Source organism: Haemaphysalis longicornis, unplaced genomic scaffold, assembly GCF_048455015.1.
Source record: "Haemaphysalis longicornis isolate Haplotype H1 unplaced genomic scaffold, Haemaphysalis longicornis Haplotype H1 scaffold_12, whole genome shotgun sequence".
In the NCBI taxonomy this organism is placed as follows: domain Eukaryota; kingdom Metazoa; phylum Arthropoda; class Arachnida; order Ixodida; family Ixodidae; genus Haemaphysalis; species Haemaphysalis longicornis.
The window spans coordinates 116,619,132-116,633,895 of NW_027526225.1; the positions used below are offsets into that span (position 1 = coordinate 116,619,132).

The following is a 14,764-nucleotide window of genomic DNA, read 5'->3' on the forward strand; positions in this document are numbered from 1 at the left end:
TCATGCAGCCAGGCGTGCGAGCGAATGCCTTTGTAAGGGTCGAATTTAACATTTCGAAAAGCCAAGAAGGCTGGAATAAGCAGTGAGCACGCTCGAAGAAAAGTGTGAATGGTTTCAAACGGAGTGGGCTCAGCAACAAAGTTAACGTTCTAAGTGCGTACTATTTAAGGCCACATCTTTATAGTGGTATGCTGGCGCCACGCTAACTCAAGCTAGACTACACATCTAAAAACTAAGTTGACTCGCAGTTCGAGGTGAGCGTTGCCTAATTGTACCGCCAAATTAATGGGCACCTGAGTTTTGTTGCGACTTGGCGCACCAAGGTTGTAACTTGAGCTAGAAGGTCAATGGTTGAAAAAAGAGGCGTCCATCCAAAAACAATATATAATATGGGAGTACTTAAAGGGACCCTGGAACACTTTCGATAAGCGCTTTCACTCTTTCCTTCGCGTCTGGAACCACTGCGAAAGCTACAGTTATCGCCAGCACGGAGCGGCACTGCGTGATTTGCTCGTCGCACCAGATACGCCTTCCATTTCTGCTTTTTTTTTTTTTTTAAGTTTCTATCGAAAAGTGTCTATAGATGCAACTGAAGGAAAACCGGCAAACAGCCCCTACATGGGCTTAGTGACGTAAGTCGAGCGGTCGAAGAACGTCAAGACCGGGAAAGAGAAAAAAACTTTTTGAGCGAGTGTACAAGTTATCTGATGGGCTAAGAGCAGTAATTCTTGGCTGAGGTAATTTGCGACCCCCTAATTTAAGTACTGGGTGTGTTGAGTGACTACGTTCTGCAAGCATTTACGATTTCAAAAAAGTTGAAGAAAGTGTTGCAGGGTCCCTCAAATAAAATTCGCGAAGACCAAAGTTGAGCTACAATACGACGTGTGGCAACAGTATCTCGAAAAACAAAATAGCTGGGGATATTTTAACGAACGTAAGTACGTACTGTAAGCGCTAGACACATGTACGACGGGCGCCCGCGATTCGCATGCGACTGATCGTTACGACTTAAGCGCTAGACACATGTGCGACGGGCGCACGCGATTCGCATGCGACTGATCGTGACGACGTATTGTTAGGATGCGCCAAAACCGGTCCTAACAATAAGTCGTAACGATCAGTCGCATACGAATCGCGTGCTCCCGTCGTACATGTGTCTAGCGCTTTATTGTTAGGATCCGCCAAAGCCGGTCTCGCTACCTGTTATTGCCCTCATCAAGTTCACAGACTTCTAAAGGGGCCCAGAAGATAAAATGCAAGTTTGGTTCATTCGAAAGATTGCCTCGCTAGAATCATACTGACACCACTTTTAACGCGAACTTCGCTCAAATAAGGTACACAATTAGGAAAAAAGGGAATGGCCATGCGACCCACTAGCTTACTTCCCGCAATAGAACATATAATATCATTTGCCCAGCTTTGCTATTGGCTGAGGCCGGCAAAAGCAAACGCAAGTTAGGCAGGGCTTATCATATTGCAGCACGAGCTATTTTCGCTTCAATGTAATGTATATATTCATTTTAAAGAAGTAAGAATGGTAGGGTAAACATAGAAGTTACGAAAGTGCACGTAAAGATAGAAGTACCAGAGCGCTCTGTTGTTACTGCACGCTCAGCGGTGTGGCGCTTTCGGGTTGTCTGACACGACACCGGTTGATTGGCGTAAGCGGCATCCTCTTACGCGAGCCTGTTTGTCGAGTATACCCCATGTTTCACAAAACGAGTACTTTCTACCATAACAAAAACAAGCCAGGACAAAATACGGTTAAAAACAAAACAAAGACGGGCAAAGGCCGTTTGCTCCGTTTCAACCCGATTCTCAACGGCGGTGTTAACAGAGATGTTATTAATCGCACTCACATTGAACTCGAGGCATTACTTTGCGTTCAGTGGGGTGGAGTTTGGAACGTCCAACACAAATCGTGCGCTTAGCACGGACAAGTAGCGTCATCCCGCGGAGCGCAGCATAAACACACTCTAAGAAAAAAGGGTAGAAAAAGGGAGGAAATCGAGGGTTTTCTCCCCCCGGCCAGCGAGATACTCCCTTTAGCTCGCTACACGTAGCGCCCTCTGTACGGGCTCTACGAAACACCGAAACGGCCCCCAGCAAACCACGTTACGTCGTGCAGATATCCCGGAGACGTCAGCAATCGACATTGCAGATGTCCAGGAGACGTACCGTTGGGGTCGGAGTTACATATATTCAACGTTGCTACAACTGCAAAAAACCCATCCAAATCACACGAAGGATAACGTACAATACACGTCTCATGGTACTTTTATATGCTGTTTACGGGACGTTACCTTACTGGTACGTCTTATGGATATTGTAGTGGTACGCATGCAAGACGTATATAGATGTCTGTTCTACATTGGTTTTCTGTCTTTGGTAAAAGCATTAGTTTGTTATATTAAACAAACACGGGCAAAGGCCAGTTACGGTATGGTGGCGCCATCTGGGAGGATTGACGGTAATCAAGGCTTAGTAGTCCACTGAAAGCCTAGTGCCGCATTCGGGTTCGCTTGAAGACTTGTTTTTGTGCCATCATCGCAAACGACCTCAAGAAACACAGGATATGGCGGGGGAATCAAAATGTTAACATACATTGATTAATATTTAGTGACTGAAGCATCGTTTCATGTCGGAGAAGCGTTGGGGGCTATTAATCACCAAATCTTACGAATAAAACAAACGTGTACTTTGTCTGCATGGCCCCTTTAAGGAACACCTTCGTAATAACTCACCGACACATCAGCGGGTTCGCGGTGCAGCAGCTCGCCGATGGACAAAGGCTGCTCCACGCGAGCCTCGTGCTCTGCTGCCAAGACCTCCTCTTCGTGAAGACACGGGGACACCACAGCGGCGCACGAGTCAGCGGCGCCGACGGACAGCTCCTCCCTGGTGTCGTGGAACTCCTCAGCGGTGCTCTCCTCTTGCTCCGGCGTGGCCTCGGCCGAAATAACGGTGCATCGCGCCGCTTCTCCGGGCTCTACAAACTGAACGTCGTCGACCCTCGTGAACTCGCACTCCGTGGCGTCGATCCGGGCGGCAGACTCCAGCGCGGCGGCGACAACGATCGGCTTGACGCTGCCGCGGGGTTCCGCAGTCGGCCGGCCGGCCTCTGACGGCGAAGAGTCGCTGCCTTGCTCCACGGGTAGGTCGACGACCGGCTCAACCAGAGGCTCGGCTACGCACTCGGCTTCCGGGTCGGATTCGACGGCAGCTTGGACGACCTTTATCTCCGGATCGGCCTGATCGGAGGCGCTGTCGTCGGCCTGCTCGTCGTTGGACTGCTCCGAGTCGACGGGCGTGGATTCCTGGACGACCACGGAAGGGATGTCGGCGTGGGACTCCGGCGCCGAAGCCTCGGCCATGGCAGCGTCACACTCGGGGTCCGACAGGGTGGTCCCGTTGGAGCCGCAGTCGCCCACGTTGGACGGCGGCGGAGACAGCTCTGTGGACACTTCGCTGGACAGCGAAGAGTCGTCGTACAGGACGGTCGTGCCGCCGTTCTCAGCAGGGGCGTTCTGCGAGTGTAAGAGGAAGGCACGCTTGTCTTACAGGAGAAGGAGAACTGCACGTAACAGTATAGTGGCCTGAGCGTGAAAATGGCATGCTACCAACTCGGCTATTTGGGAGTCTAACGGGTAACTGAGCTGGTAAGACCCTGAACGCATAACCTGAAGGCCGTGGGTCCAGGTCTCACTCAAAGAGCACGTTTTTCTCGCTTTCTTTTCTAGAATTCCAAAAATGGTTATCTTGATTATAAAAACACTCGAACCGCCAACTATATGCTTTCCTTGGCGCCCTGGACAGCTTGCTTTACTTTATGTATTGACTCAACGAGACTGTCACTCCTAACATTATATGTATAAATGCCATCAACCGTAACATTGAAGTGTATACACATAATAAAAAAATTAGGACTTTACGTGCCTAAGTTACACGCTGGTTTTGAGGCGCGCAGTAGCGGCGGCCACGAGTGAGTTCGACTCTCCGGGGGCCTCCAGCGTCCACCGAAATGTTGACGCAGGTGAATTTGCGATTCTGGCTTTTATCAGAAAAACAGCCATCACGGCCGGGTCGCGTCCTCGACAAAAACATCCACGGCGGCATGTAAATACGGGCTGCAGTATCTATGCGAAGGGGTCCAGAACCATGAACCAGCCACGGGCGGACTGTAAGACAACATAAGGTTGTGCGTGTGTGTGCGGGGGGGGGGGGGGGGGGAAGGGGGCGAAATACCTATTTCGACATGTGATATAATTCGAGTTTCCTTAAGTATTTAAAATTTCACCACTCATGTACTTCTTGCAATGCCAGATCTTACATGTGTTTGGCTTTTTTGCTCAGCTTTGCCGTTATGCGGAAAAGCCGCTCCACTAATGTGCGAAAAATTGAAAAAAAGGAAAAAAAAAAAACACGTTTGCTTCGCGGCAAAGCCATCAGCTGAATCTCTGCGGATGTTTGAAAGATTGCGCGGATAATTTACGGTGTCAAAACGAATTTGTAGGCCCGTGGGGACATCTTCGCTGACATATTGGTATCCGCAGACCCCATTCGACAGCTACTATCGAAATGAAAATGCCACTTTCGGGCAAGATTAGCCTCAAGGCGTCAGGCTGGCCTGCTGGCCCCTCAAGTGCCGTGGACAGCCCAGACATAATACACTGAATAAGTCGAAACACGTAGTTATATGACGTAGAGCCCAGATCTGCGATTTATAATCAGGCAGGCGGCAAGTGCAGCAGCTGAGGTGATGCAGACGAGCGCGTTGATTGGACAATTTCAGAGAAAGGTGCCTTGACGAGAGCGAAGAGGAATCGAAGATTATTTGCGAGACACCTCGACAGGCCAATCAATATTAAGCATCAGTAAACGCATGCAGTTGTAGTTCTCGAGAACTCAGGTTCGGCTAGCTGAAATCGCCACAAGCTGCGTTCTGGAGGCAGCTTTCGCGTTTCTGATACCAGTATACCTGCTGCCATCCACCATATCACCGGTACTTGTCCTACTTTTGCTTTTTATCGAAATTTCACCCCATTTTCTAACGACCACGGAAATTGCTCCCACACAGGCACTAACCAACTGGATCCGAAAACGATTAATGAAATAGCCATTCATGCAGTTAAAAGTGGTTTAGCACTAGCACTTCGAATGCTCGGTCTGCATTGTATAATACCCGGTAAGACTACCAGCACTGAACCATGACCAGAAGTCACTCTTCACTGTGCCTCTCCAAAGCAACTCATGCTTTCTTCCCTACATTTATTCTCCCACCCCTTTCCCAATTGACAATTCCCCTACTTGGACCATGGCCCCCACTAAAGCATAGAGTTTAATACAATAATAACAAGAGGGGAAACTGGCGCTAGTGTCAACGCGAACTCCGAGACAGCGCATACGCTTCGATGGGAATGATGGGTAGTTCTGGAACCGGATTGCGTAGGATAGAAACGGGCCTAAGGCTGCGCAGATTGTGTTTTTTGTCAACAAAACTCTTATTGCGTAGTTCGCTGTCTAGAAATTACATGGCAAACAAGAAAATTAGTGACCGATAACAGGTTCGGAGTGAAATAAAGCGGCGCATTTAAACAGAAAGCAGACGCGGAGTCGAGGAGGTTTGCAGAGTAGGTTTGCCATTTGCGGCCAACCACAGCGGGACGCGGACTTCTCCGAAAACTGTTCGTGAAAGTTTTTCATATTAAGAAAAGTTTTCTGCTACTAAAAAAGAAAGCGATTACTTTTTGAAGAAGTTATTCTAGCCTGAATTACTGACATTCATCAAGAAGCGCTCCTATCAGCCGCCGGTACTGAGGGTCTATATAGCGCCGTTGAAGCCGGCGTTCGCACGAGAGGTGTGGCTGTTCCAAGCAATTCGCAACCGTCACCAGCTTCGAAAATACATTGGACTGCCGAATGTGCAGCGCCAAAACTCCTAATTGGCAGACAACTTCGCCACACACAGCGCCGCCATTTGTGTCTTCGTGCTCGCTGTGCCGGCAATGAATTGATAACCCACCCAATTCGCAACTCTGGTCATAAAACATTCCACCCAGGGCGGCGTCAGCGCGTGCGCGGCATGCAGCTCAAGGAGAAACGTATCTTTAGTCGCTTCTTCCGACACCCCACGTGGGCAAATGCTTTCATGCAAATCCAAGACGAAAGCGAAACTGCCTGCAATCCATCTTCCTGAAGCTATTGAGCGCCAATACGAATGCAGAACTACCCATCACACCCACTGCGGCGGGCAGTCGCAGCGCCAGATTCCTCTCTAGTTGTTATTGTATGAAACACTATGCATTAAAAGGCCCGTGGTGACAAAATACAACATTGTCCATTTTGAAACAACTGGCCCGTAATAACTTTCTCAGCTCGATTACAGCCATGAAAGAGTCATTTCACAAAAAAATGCAAGAAATATTGAACCACGCTCAAATTTCCCGCTGCAATGACATATTAAGGGCAGGAATGACCTAATATGAGCCAGCACTAAGAACAAGGTTATCAATGTGTGAACTGCTCGTATGCAATCAAGCGGAACTGGAAGTCCCACAGCAATCGCGCAGTCATGTAGCTTGGTTGCGGATGTAGCCAGAGGCTGCCAATCGCACAAAACAAGATTCTGTGACGTCACAACGACGTCACCGGAAGGTGGCTGGAAAGTCGCCACCGTTCATTTATTTTCCTCAGTATGTCCGCTATTTGTTTGAAGTTTGCGATAAAATTGGCATCATTGTTATCAGGACGAAGCAGTCTGTTTAATGCACCACACTTGTATTAACTCCCATGGTGTTTTATTCCCGGGTGCACAAAGATTTCGCTGACGTCATATCCGTCACGGAAGTGACGCCAGTACAACGAAGCAAGCGGCCTGTAAAGGGTGCACCCCTGCACACAGGGTCTGCTTGCGGGGAAGCAACCTTTAGTACTAAACAGTACGTTATACTTACGGTTGTTCGTTTCACGGTTTTATATTTTAACACGAAAGTGTTTTAGGCCGGGATACACCAAGATTTCACTGACGTCATGTGCGTCACGGAAATGACGCCAGTACACCTTTGCCGAAGCTAACCGCCAGCAGGAAGTCGCTCGCCAAGCACACCCACAAGACAGCCGCCGACCCCAAATCATGCTCAGCTGCAGATTTCGCTGCACATTTCACTTCCGTGTTTGACCGATTCCCATGACAGAATATTCAACCACAGTTTTTTTTTGTCTCCATGGCCCCTTTAGAAGTACGACGGCTACTACTACGGCTACTAAAACTACTGCTACACTGACCTGAGCAGGAGGCGACACAGCAACATCTGGCTTGCGCTCTTGCACCGGGATGACCTCTTCGTAGATGTTGTCCTCGGGCACCTCGGTGTAGACCGGCTCTCCGGCCTCGGTGCCGTTGTGGTCGGCAGCATCCACCTTGGGTCCGTGGCCGTTGACTGGCTTGGCCTCCGGCTTTTCCTCCTCGTGGTGGTGGTGTCCGTTGGTGGTCTTGCTGGTGGTGTCGCCCTTGGGGCCGCCATTGGCCACCATCTGGCTCTTCTCGGCGTTCAGGGAGTTGAGTATGAGCTCCGCTTGGCTCGCGGCCACGGCCGACGAGGGCGGCGGCTTCTTGGGCTCCGGGAGGAGCACAGGACTGTCGTCGAAGCCGACCAGCTGCTGGTCATCCTGGTCGGACATGTTGGCACCGCGCTTCGTCCAAAGGTCCAGCCTCGCCGCGCTGGGCCCCGAATCTGCGAGAGCGAGAGGGAAATAATAATGAAAACCCGGCAGTCGCAGCAACGTACGCAAACGCGCATCCCCCCAGTACACTTACATGTCTGGTGACGAAAGCTTCTCCTTCTCAACACACCTCTCCTCGGACAAAGTCCTCACGCTAAAATAGTTGGGGAAAATTTGAAACGTGCGAAGCGAGGTGCAGCAATGCGATTAAGCCGTGACCACTATACTCGGGAGCAGCGTGGCAATGTAAGTCGAAGCATTGCCAGAGGACAAGTGGAAAAAAGGCACGTGTTACAGATACTGTCACTTTAATTTCGACATAATTTCCAGCAAAGCAAGCAAACACGCCGGTTCTTTTTTCTTTTTACAGAAAAAGTCATGCGAAATAATTGAGGCGGGCTTGCGCGTGTCTTTTCACTGTTTCAACTCTCAGAAAGAAAGAGAGAGAATACAAAGACGCGTCTGACGAAACAAGTGCTTCCCTACCAGCTCGAACATGCGCGCACCCGTAAGTGCGTGGTGTCAGCGTTTACTCACGCACGGAGCGTGAAGCGGAAGCCATCAACGCAAGACGCCTTGCGGGAGCGAAAGGCCAGCGGTGTGTGAGGAAGCGCGCGGACGGCTGCCCGCTCACCAAGCATTGTGACGAGCAGGGCGAGGGAGAGTGAGCGGGTAAATCTCGGCGGCCCATATTCATGCGCACAAAGGAAGATCAACGGGACTAAGGCTGCACCCTGCGGGCCGCCTTACCCGGCGCAAAGCAAAGCGCTGCTGCTGTCGCCGGTGCAAGGAAAGGGCACTGCGGTCGAGCGGGGTATGGGCACGACTCACGGCTTGCGCCCCCTTACTTCGGCCAGTAATTGACCCCGTCCGAAAGCGTGCGCGCTGGACAATGCGTTTTCTTTCTCGGCGGTGCTTTGCGCGACGCCGGTCGGTTCCGCACTGCGTTGCCGTGAAAAGAGACACCAAGGCAACACAACAGAGTGCGGTGCAGTGTGCCGCATTTGGGGAGGCCGCCGTAACCGCAAAACCTCCTGCGCTCAATAGCTTTCTCGCTCGAAATCGTTGGGTTGGCCTTAGCTTCTGTCTGGTTTTGGAACCCGAAAACGGCCTTTCAAAGGAGGCCCAGACAGTAGATGAAAAGGATAGGGCGTGTCATTTCTGTAAATGTTGCCATAGATTATTTATAGTGATTGTTCAATATAAATGAGCCATTTATGTTGAACTGCCACGCATTCTTGATTTGAGGAGAGACCAGGTGTTAAGAATGGGAGCCACAAGCGTTGCCGATTTGGGCACGCATTGGGCCTTACAACGCAGCATGCACCGTATAGTCACTCGACGCAATCACTTTGCCTGTTGATGATGATGATGATTTTGGGTTTAATGGCGCAAGGCCAACAAAGGCAAAGAGCGCCATGACAATGATGAAAGAGATGATAAAGATTTGTAAAGGAGGCACTAGTTTAAAAAACTTTGCTCAGGGGGTTGGTGTATAGGGCCATAATTAAAGCATAGTGAGTATACTAAGATAAATGGTGTATAGGTTCATATTAAAACAGTGAGTGCAAGCACCTAAGGTGTAAAGTCTCAGGTTCCACCACTGTTTTAAAAACACATAATGAACACAGGTGAGGTTATGGTCTATATGATATGTATTTTAAAAAGTCTACATCTGCTAGGTAACTAAAAACTTTTTTGTATGGGAACATTGGATGGTCTGATAAAAATAGTGAAGGGTGCAAGGGAATGTTATATGTGTAAGCTTCATTAAAATGACGTTTCCTTTCAATGATGCACATGTCACACTCAATAAGCATATGAAGGACAGAAAGCTGACCCCCACATCGATGGCACTGTGGCTTGTTTGCGTCTGTTAAAAGGTATGAGTGTGTGATGTGTGTGTGGCCAATTCTAAGTCTGCATAAGGCCACTTCTATTGATCTAGCATGTTTCTCAGAGGGAGGTTTTTCAATTTTAGGTTTAATGACATGTAATTTGTTGCTTATTTCTTTATCCCACTGTTGTTGCCAGTGCTCTCGCAGCTTCCTTCTCACATAAGGTTTGAGGTCTTCATATGGAACCAGCTTAATATCTATGCTTTCACGAAGGGCAGCAGCTGCAGCACTTTGGTCAGCGGCTTCATTTCCAGCAATGCCACAGTGGCCCGGAACCCAGCACACTGTGACAGCAAGCTTAAGACTATAAGCTGAGTACAGAGCTCTTAGAACAGCATTAAAAGTTGGGTTTTTACTAGCCTTCAGAGATGAAAGCTTTGTAACAACACTCAGTGAGTCTGTGTATATAACTGAGCTCTCAATTTTGTTTTGGAGAATGTGGTTCAAAGCTAGCAGGATACCATATGCCTCTGCAGTAAATATACTAGTGTTCGTGTTCATTGTTTTGGACAAAGTGAATATGGGGCCAATTGCAGCACAAGACACCGCTGCAGAAGTCTTCGAGGCATCTGTGTAGAATTCAGCTGCCTTGTATTTGTCCCTGAGTGACAGAAAGTGCTGAGTAATAACAAAGTTTGGCACATTTTTCTTTTGCAGTTCTCTGAAAGACATGTCACACTGAATTGGGCAAATGTCCCACGGAGCAACCAACTCATTAATGGAGGTGCAGTGAACTTCAGCAAGAGGAACTTGTAGGTCCTTTGAGAGGCGTGACACTGCCAAAGGGAAGGGTGGTGCTATGGATGGTCGATTTTCAAAAAGTTTATTATTAGTGTTATTTTTCATAATTGCGTTCAAAGGGTGTTCCTTCATAGAAGTAATCTTTGCAGCATACATCAGAGCTGTGTAAGTGCGCTGGTATTCCAAACACCACTGATTAGATTCAACGTGAAGGGATGGAATGGGGCTTGTTCGATATGCACCTGTTGCCAAGCGAAGCCCCAAGTTGTATACTGGGTCCAACATTTTCAGTGCTGTTGTGGTTGCAGACTGGTATACAATGCATCCATAGTCAATTCTTGACCTTACTAGGCTATTTAGAAGTGAAAGCAGACACTTTGTGTCCGTTCCCCATGACTGATGCGATAGTACCTTTAAAATGTTCATCGTTTTCAGGCATTTCATTTTTAGTAATTTAATATGCGGTATAAATGCGAGTTTGTGGTCAAGTAAAATACCCAGAAACTTGTGTTCATTTTTTACTGGTATGGGCTGACCTTGTAATGTAATACAAGGAGGGGGATAGACACCACGCCGCCTGGAAAATACCACAACAGCACTTTTATCAGCATTAAACATAAACCCGTTCTTGTCAGCCCATGTAACCAGTCTGTTGACACTTAACTGGATTTGGCGTTCACATATCGATAAATTACAGGACTTAAAACTAACTTGAATGTCATCAACATAAGTGGAGTATGAGACAGTTCGTGGGAGAACATTTTTTAGTGAACTCATTTTAACAAGAAAAAGTGCGCAGCTCAGTACTCCCCCCTGCGGTACACCATTTTCTTGAACAAAGGTTCTAGACAGCACATTACCCACACGAACACGAAATGTGCGATCAGAGAGATAGTCCTTAATAACGTTGAGCATATTACCAGTAAGGCCAAATGACTGCAAATCTAGCAATATACCGTATCGCCATGTTCTATCATACGCCTTCTCCATGTCAAAGAACACAGAGAAGCAGTGTTGCTTATGGATGAAGGCGTCTTTCACATATGATTCAAATGCAACCAGGCTATCTGTAGTTGACCTTCCAGACCTGAAGCCTGTCTGATTTTTGTCTAACAGACCATTAAACTCGAGAAAGTACAATAGTCGCCGATTTATCATTTTTTCGAGCAGCTTACATAAACAACTCGTCAAGGCGATGGGTCTGTAACTCGCAGCAAGACAGGATTCTTTTCCTTCTTTTAGAAGCGGTACAACGATAGCCTCTTTCCATGTTCTTGGAAAACGACCTGTTTGCCATATTTTGTTAAAGAGAGAGAGTATTGCATGCAGGGTTTCACTGTGTAGGTGTTTGATCATGTCATAGCTGATTCGGTCATCTCCAGGGGCTGACGTACCACATGTCGAGAGGGCACTCATCAATTCAAGCATGGTAAATGGAGCATTATATCCCTCATTCGAGCGTTGGTTCACACGAAGGGGCTGACGCTCTGCTGCCTTCTTATGCTGTAAAAATGTTTGTGTATAATGTGAAGAACTGAATACATGTTCAAAGTGTTTCCCAAGAGCATCTGCTTGATCTTTTACTGAGTTACCCACACTACTTACTAGGGGAATAGGATGACTCTTGTATCCTTTTAGCTTCTTTATTCTAGTCCAGACTTTCCTACAATCCGTATAAGAATTTATAGCTGATATAAACCTGGTCCAACTTTCGTTTTTTGCCATACGTCGCGTACGCTTCCCTTTAGCTTTTGCCTGCTTAAACTTGAGAAGGTTGTCGGCCGTGGGATAGCGGCGTAAAAGTGCCCATGCCTTGTTCTGTTCAGACCGTGCACGCGCGCAGTCCTCATTCCACCATGGTCTGGGTTTTGGGAGAGTTTTAAAAGTAGTCTCTGGAATGCTTTTCTGAGCAGAGTCAAGAATGTGGGCTGTAATCAGTGAACTTGCTGCTTCAACATCTAAATGGCATATTGTTGTAGGGGGTAGCCTGGAAAGTTCTTTGTATGTTTTCCAGTCAGCTGCTTGTAATTTAAATGTTCGAAGTGGTTCTGTGCCTTGAGAGTCATTGTTTACAGCAGTTAGTTTTGCAGGAAAATGATCACTGCCATACGGGTTGTTAAATACACTCCATTCAAGCATAGGCAGTAAGATTGCAGAGCCAATTGCAAGGTCTATTGCTGAGTATGTGTGGTGTGTGGAATTGTAATATGTGGGGCGTTTCTTATTAAAGATGCAACATCCGGATGTCATGAGAAACCTTTCAATGAGCCGCCCTCGAGCATCGGCTCGCACAGATCCCCAGGTGGGGTTGTGAGCATTAAAATCACCGGTTATGATGCAAGGTTCAGGTAGTTCATTGATTAGGTTTTCAAATTCGACGTTGGAAAGGCGATAGTCGGGTGAAATGTATAGAGAGCAAACTGTCACTAGTTTGCCAAAAAACTATGGCTCTGACAGCTACAGCTTCGAGTGACGTCTGTAGCTGGAGGTACTGACAAGCCACAGATTTTTGGAGTACTATTGCCACACCACCAGACGGCTGGATGCAATTTTGTCTGTCCTTACGGTAAACAATGTACTGTGTTAGGAAGTTTGTCTGTGATGGGCGCAGGTGTGTTTCTTGGAGACACAGTATTTGTGGTTTGTGATTGGCGAGGATGTCATAAATATCGTCTAGATTTCTTAACAACCCCCTACAATTCCAGTACATAACACTTTCAGCAGCCATGAGAATGAGCAAAAGAGAAAAAAGGATCATGTTCTGGATCATGTTTTTTCCCCTCTTTTTAGCAGGCCGTGTTTCGGGGCCCTTCTGAGCAGGTTCACTTAGGTTTTGGGGTCATTTCCAGGGGCAGCGACTTTACTGGCCTTTGGTTTGGTCGGTTTGCCACGACCTGTGGCACCGCGGCGCTCCTGTGATGCCTCAGGAGCAGACGTACTTGGAGAGACATCCATGGCCTCAACCGCGGTTTCTGAAGTTGAAAGAGTGTCAGAACCAGACTTTGTGCTAGAGGCCGTGGCCGCAGCACTGGGCACAGCTGGAACAGCAGTAGCCACAGGAGCAGTCTTCTGCTGTTGCACAGGTGCCTGAGACGAGGCCAGGTCAACATCGCTGACCTGGACAGGAGTCGTGCTGGCGGCCTTTCCCCAGCACTAGGTCGGAGTGCAGCAGCAGAAGCCACGGTAGCGACTTTCTGCTGCTGAGTGGGGGGCTGCGACGGGACCAGGTCAGCCTCGCTGTACTGGGTGCCCGCATCTACCAGACGACGCCCCACCCCCCGGCGAGCTGCGTCTGCGTAACTTTTGCCCGATAGCAAGGCATGCTTCAGGCGTGCTTGTGGGAACGTTAGGTTCTCAGTGACTTTCAGTTGGATTATTTCTTTTTCTTTTTTGAATGATGGACATGCGCGTGAGAAGGCAGAGTGTGGTCCACTGCAGTTTGGGCATTTCACTTGTTGCTTGTTACAATCGTCACTGGTGTGGTCAGTGCTTGCGCAGTGAGCACAGATGGATCGGCCACGGCACGACAGAGTTCCATGGCCATACTTCTGGCACTTGAAACACCTTCGCGGATTAGGTATGTATGGACGCACTGGACAGGAAATAAATGCAGCGTGGACCGATTCGGGAAGTGTTGGACGGTTGAAAGTCAAAACAATGTGTTTAGTTCGGATTTCCTCCCCTGCGCGACGTATAGTTATCCTCCGCACAGCTGTTACGCCTTGGTCTTTGAACCCTTCGAGGAGATCGTCTTCATTCTCATGCAGTAGTTCTCGTTCAGAGATGACGCCTTGGGTTGTGTTTAGGCTACGATGTGGCGTGACCGTCACTTTTAGTTGAGCCAGGGTGTCCTGTTTCAGGAGGTTTTCACTTTGGTTTTTTCTTTGTACTTCTACCAGCAGGTCACCTGAGGCAAGTTTTTTTGCATGGTAGTCTTTCCCAACGATGTTCTCGAGGCATTTTGCAATGAGGAACACCGATTTTTTTGCTAGGGGTGCATTTTCTTCAGAGTGTACCACAAGGTATTTGTTAAAGGTTTCGACAGGTGGAGCTGCTCTGATGCTAAGTACTTCGGTGCGGCCCCTTTTCAGGGACCGATCAGTTTTTCTTGGGATGGAAAAAGAAGCCATAAATACATGGTGTACATTCGGTAGCAAGGCCGGCCGCCCACCACCGAGCCCAACAAGGGAACGTGACTTAACACGCTAGCCGTACCTTGCCACTATAATCCTATGCTCGGGATCGAGGGTGACGTCTTTGCACAGGATTAACCCTCGCCGCCTGGAAAAACTTAGAAATAAGGAAGAAATGAGATGACAGGACAGTGTTAGGAAAGGAAATAGGAAAGAGAAAGAGCTGAGAGGAGGACAGGAAAAGGCGACTGGCTGATTCCCCCCGGGCGG

At 48.3% G+C, this 14,764-nt stretch overlaps 1 protein-coding gene across 4 annotated transcripts in view; it reads right to left on the reverse strand.

The window, feature by feature from the left end:
- The window catches only part of LOC144163351 (uncharacterized), a 307,376-nt gene that overhangs the window by 18,215 nt on the left and 274,397 nt on the right, over nt 1-14,764 (reverse strand). For all 4 annotated transcript variants that reach the window (XM_077694301.1, XM_077694302.1, XM_077694303.1 and 1 more), the window contains 2 exons: nt 7,285-7,733; nt 2,745-3,527 (listed from right to left, as the gene is read on the reverse strand). In XM_077694301.1, coding sequence (XP_077550427.1) covers nt 2,745-3,527; nt 7,285-7,733 — 1,232 coding nt within the window. The remainder of the gene's footprint in view (nt 1-2,744; nt 3,528-7,284; nt 7,734-14,764) is intronic.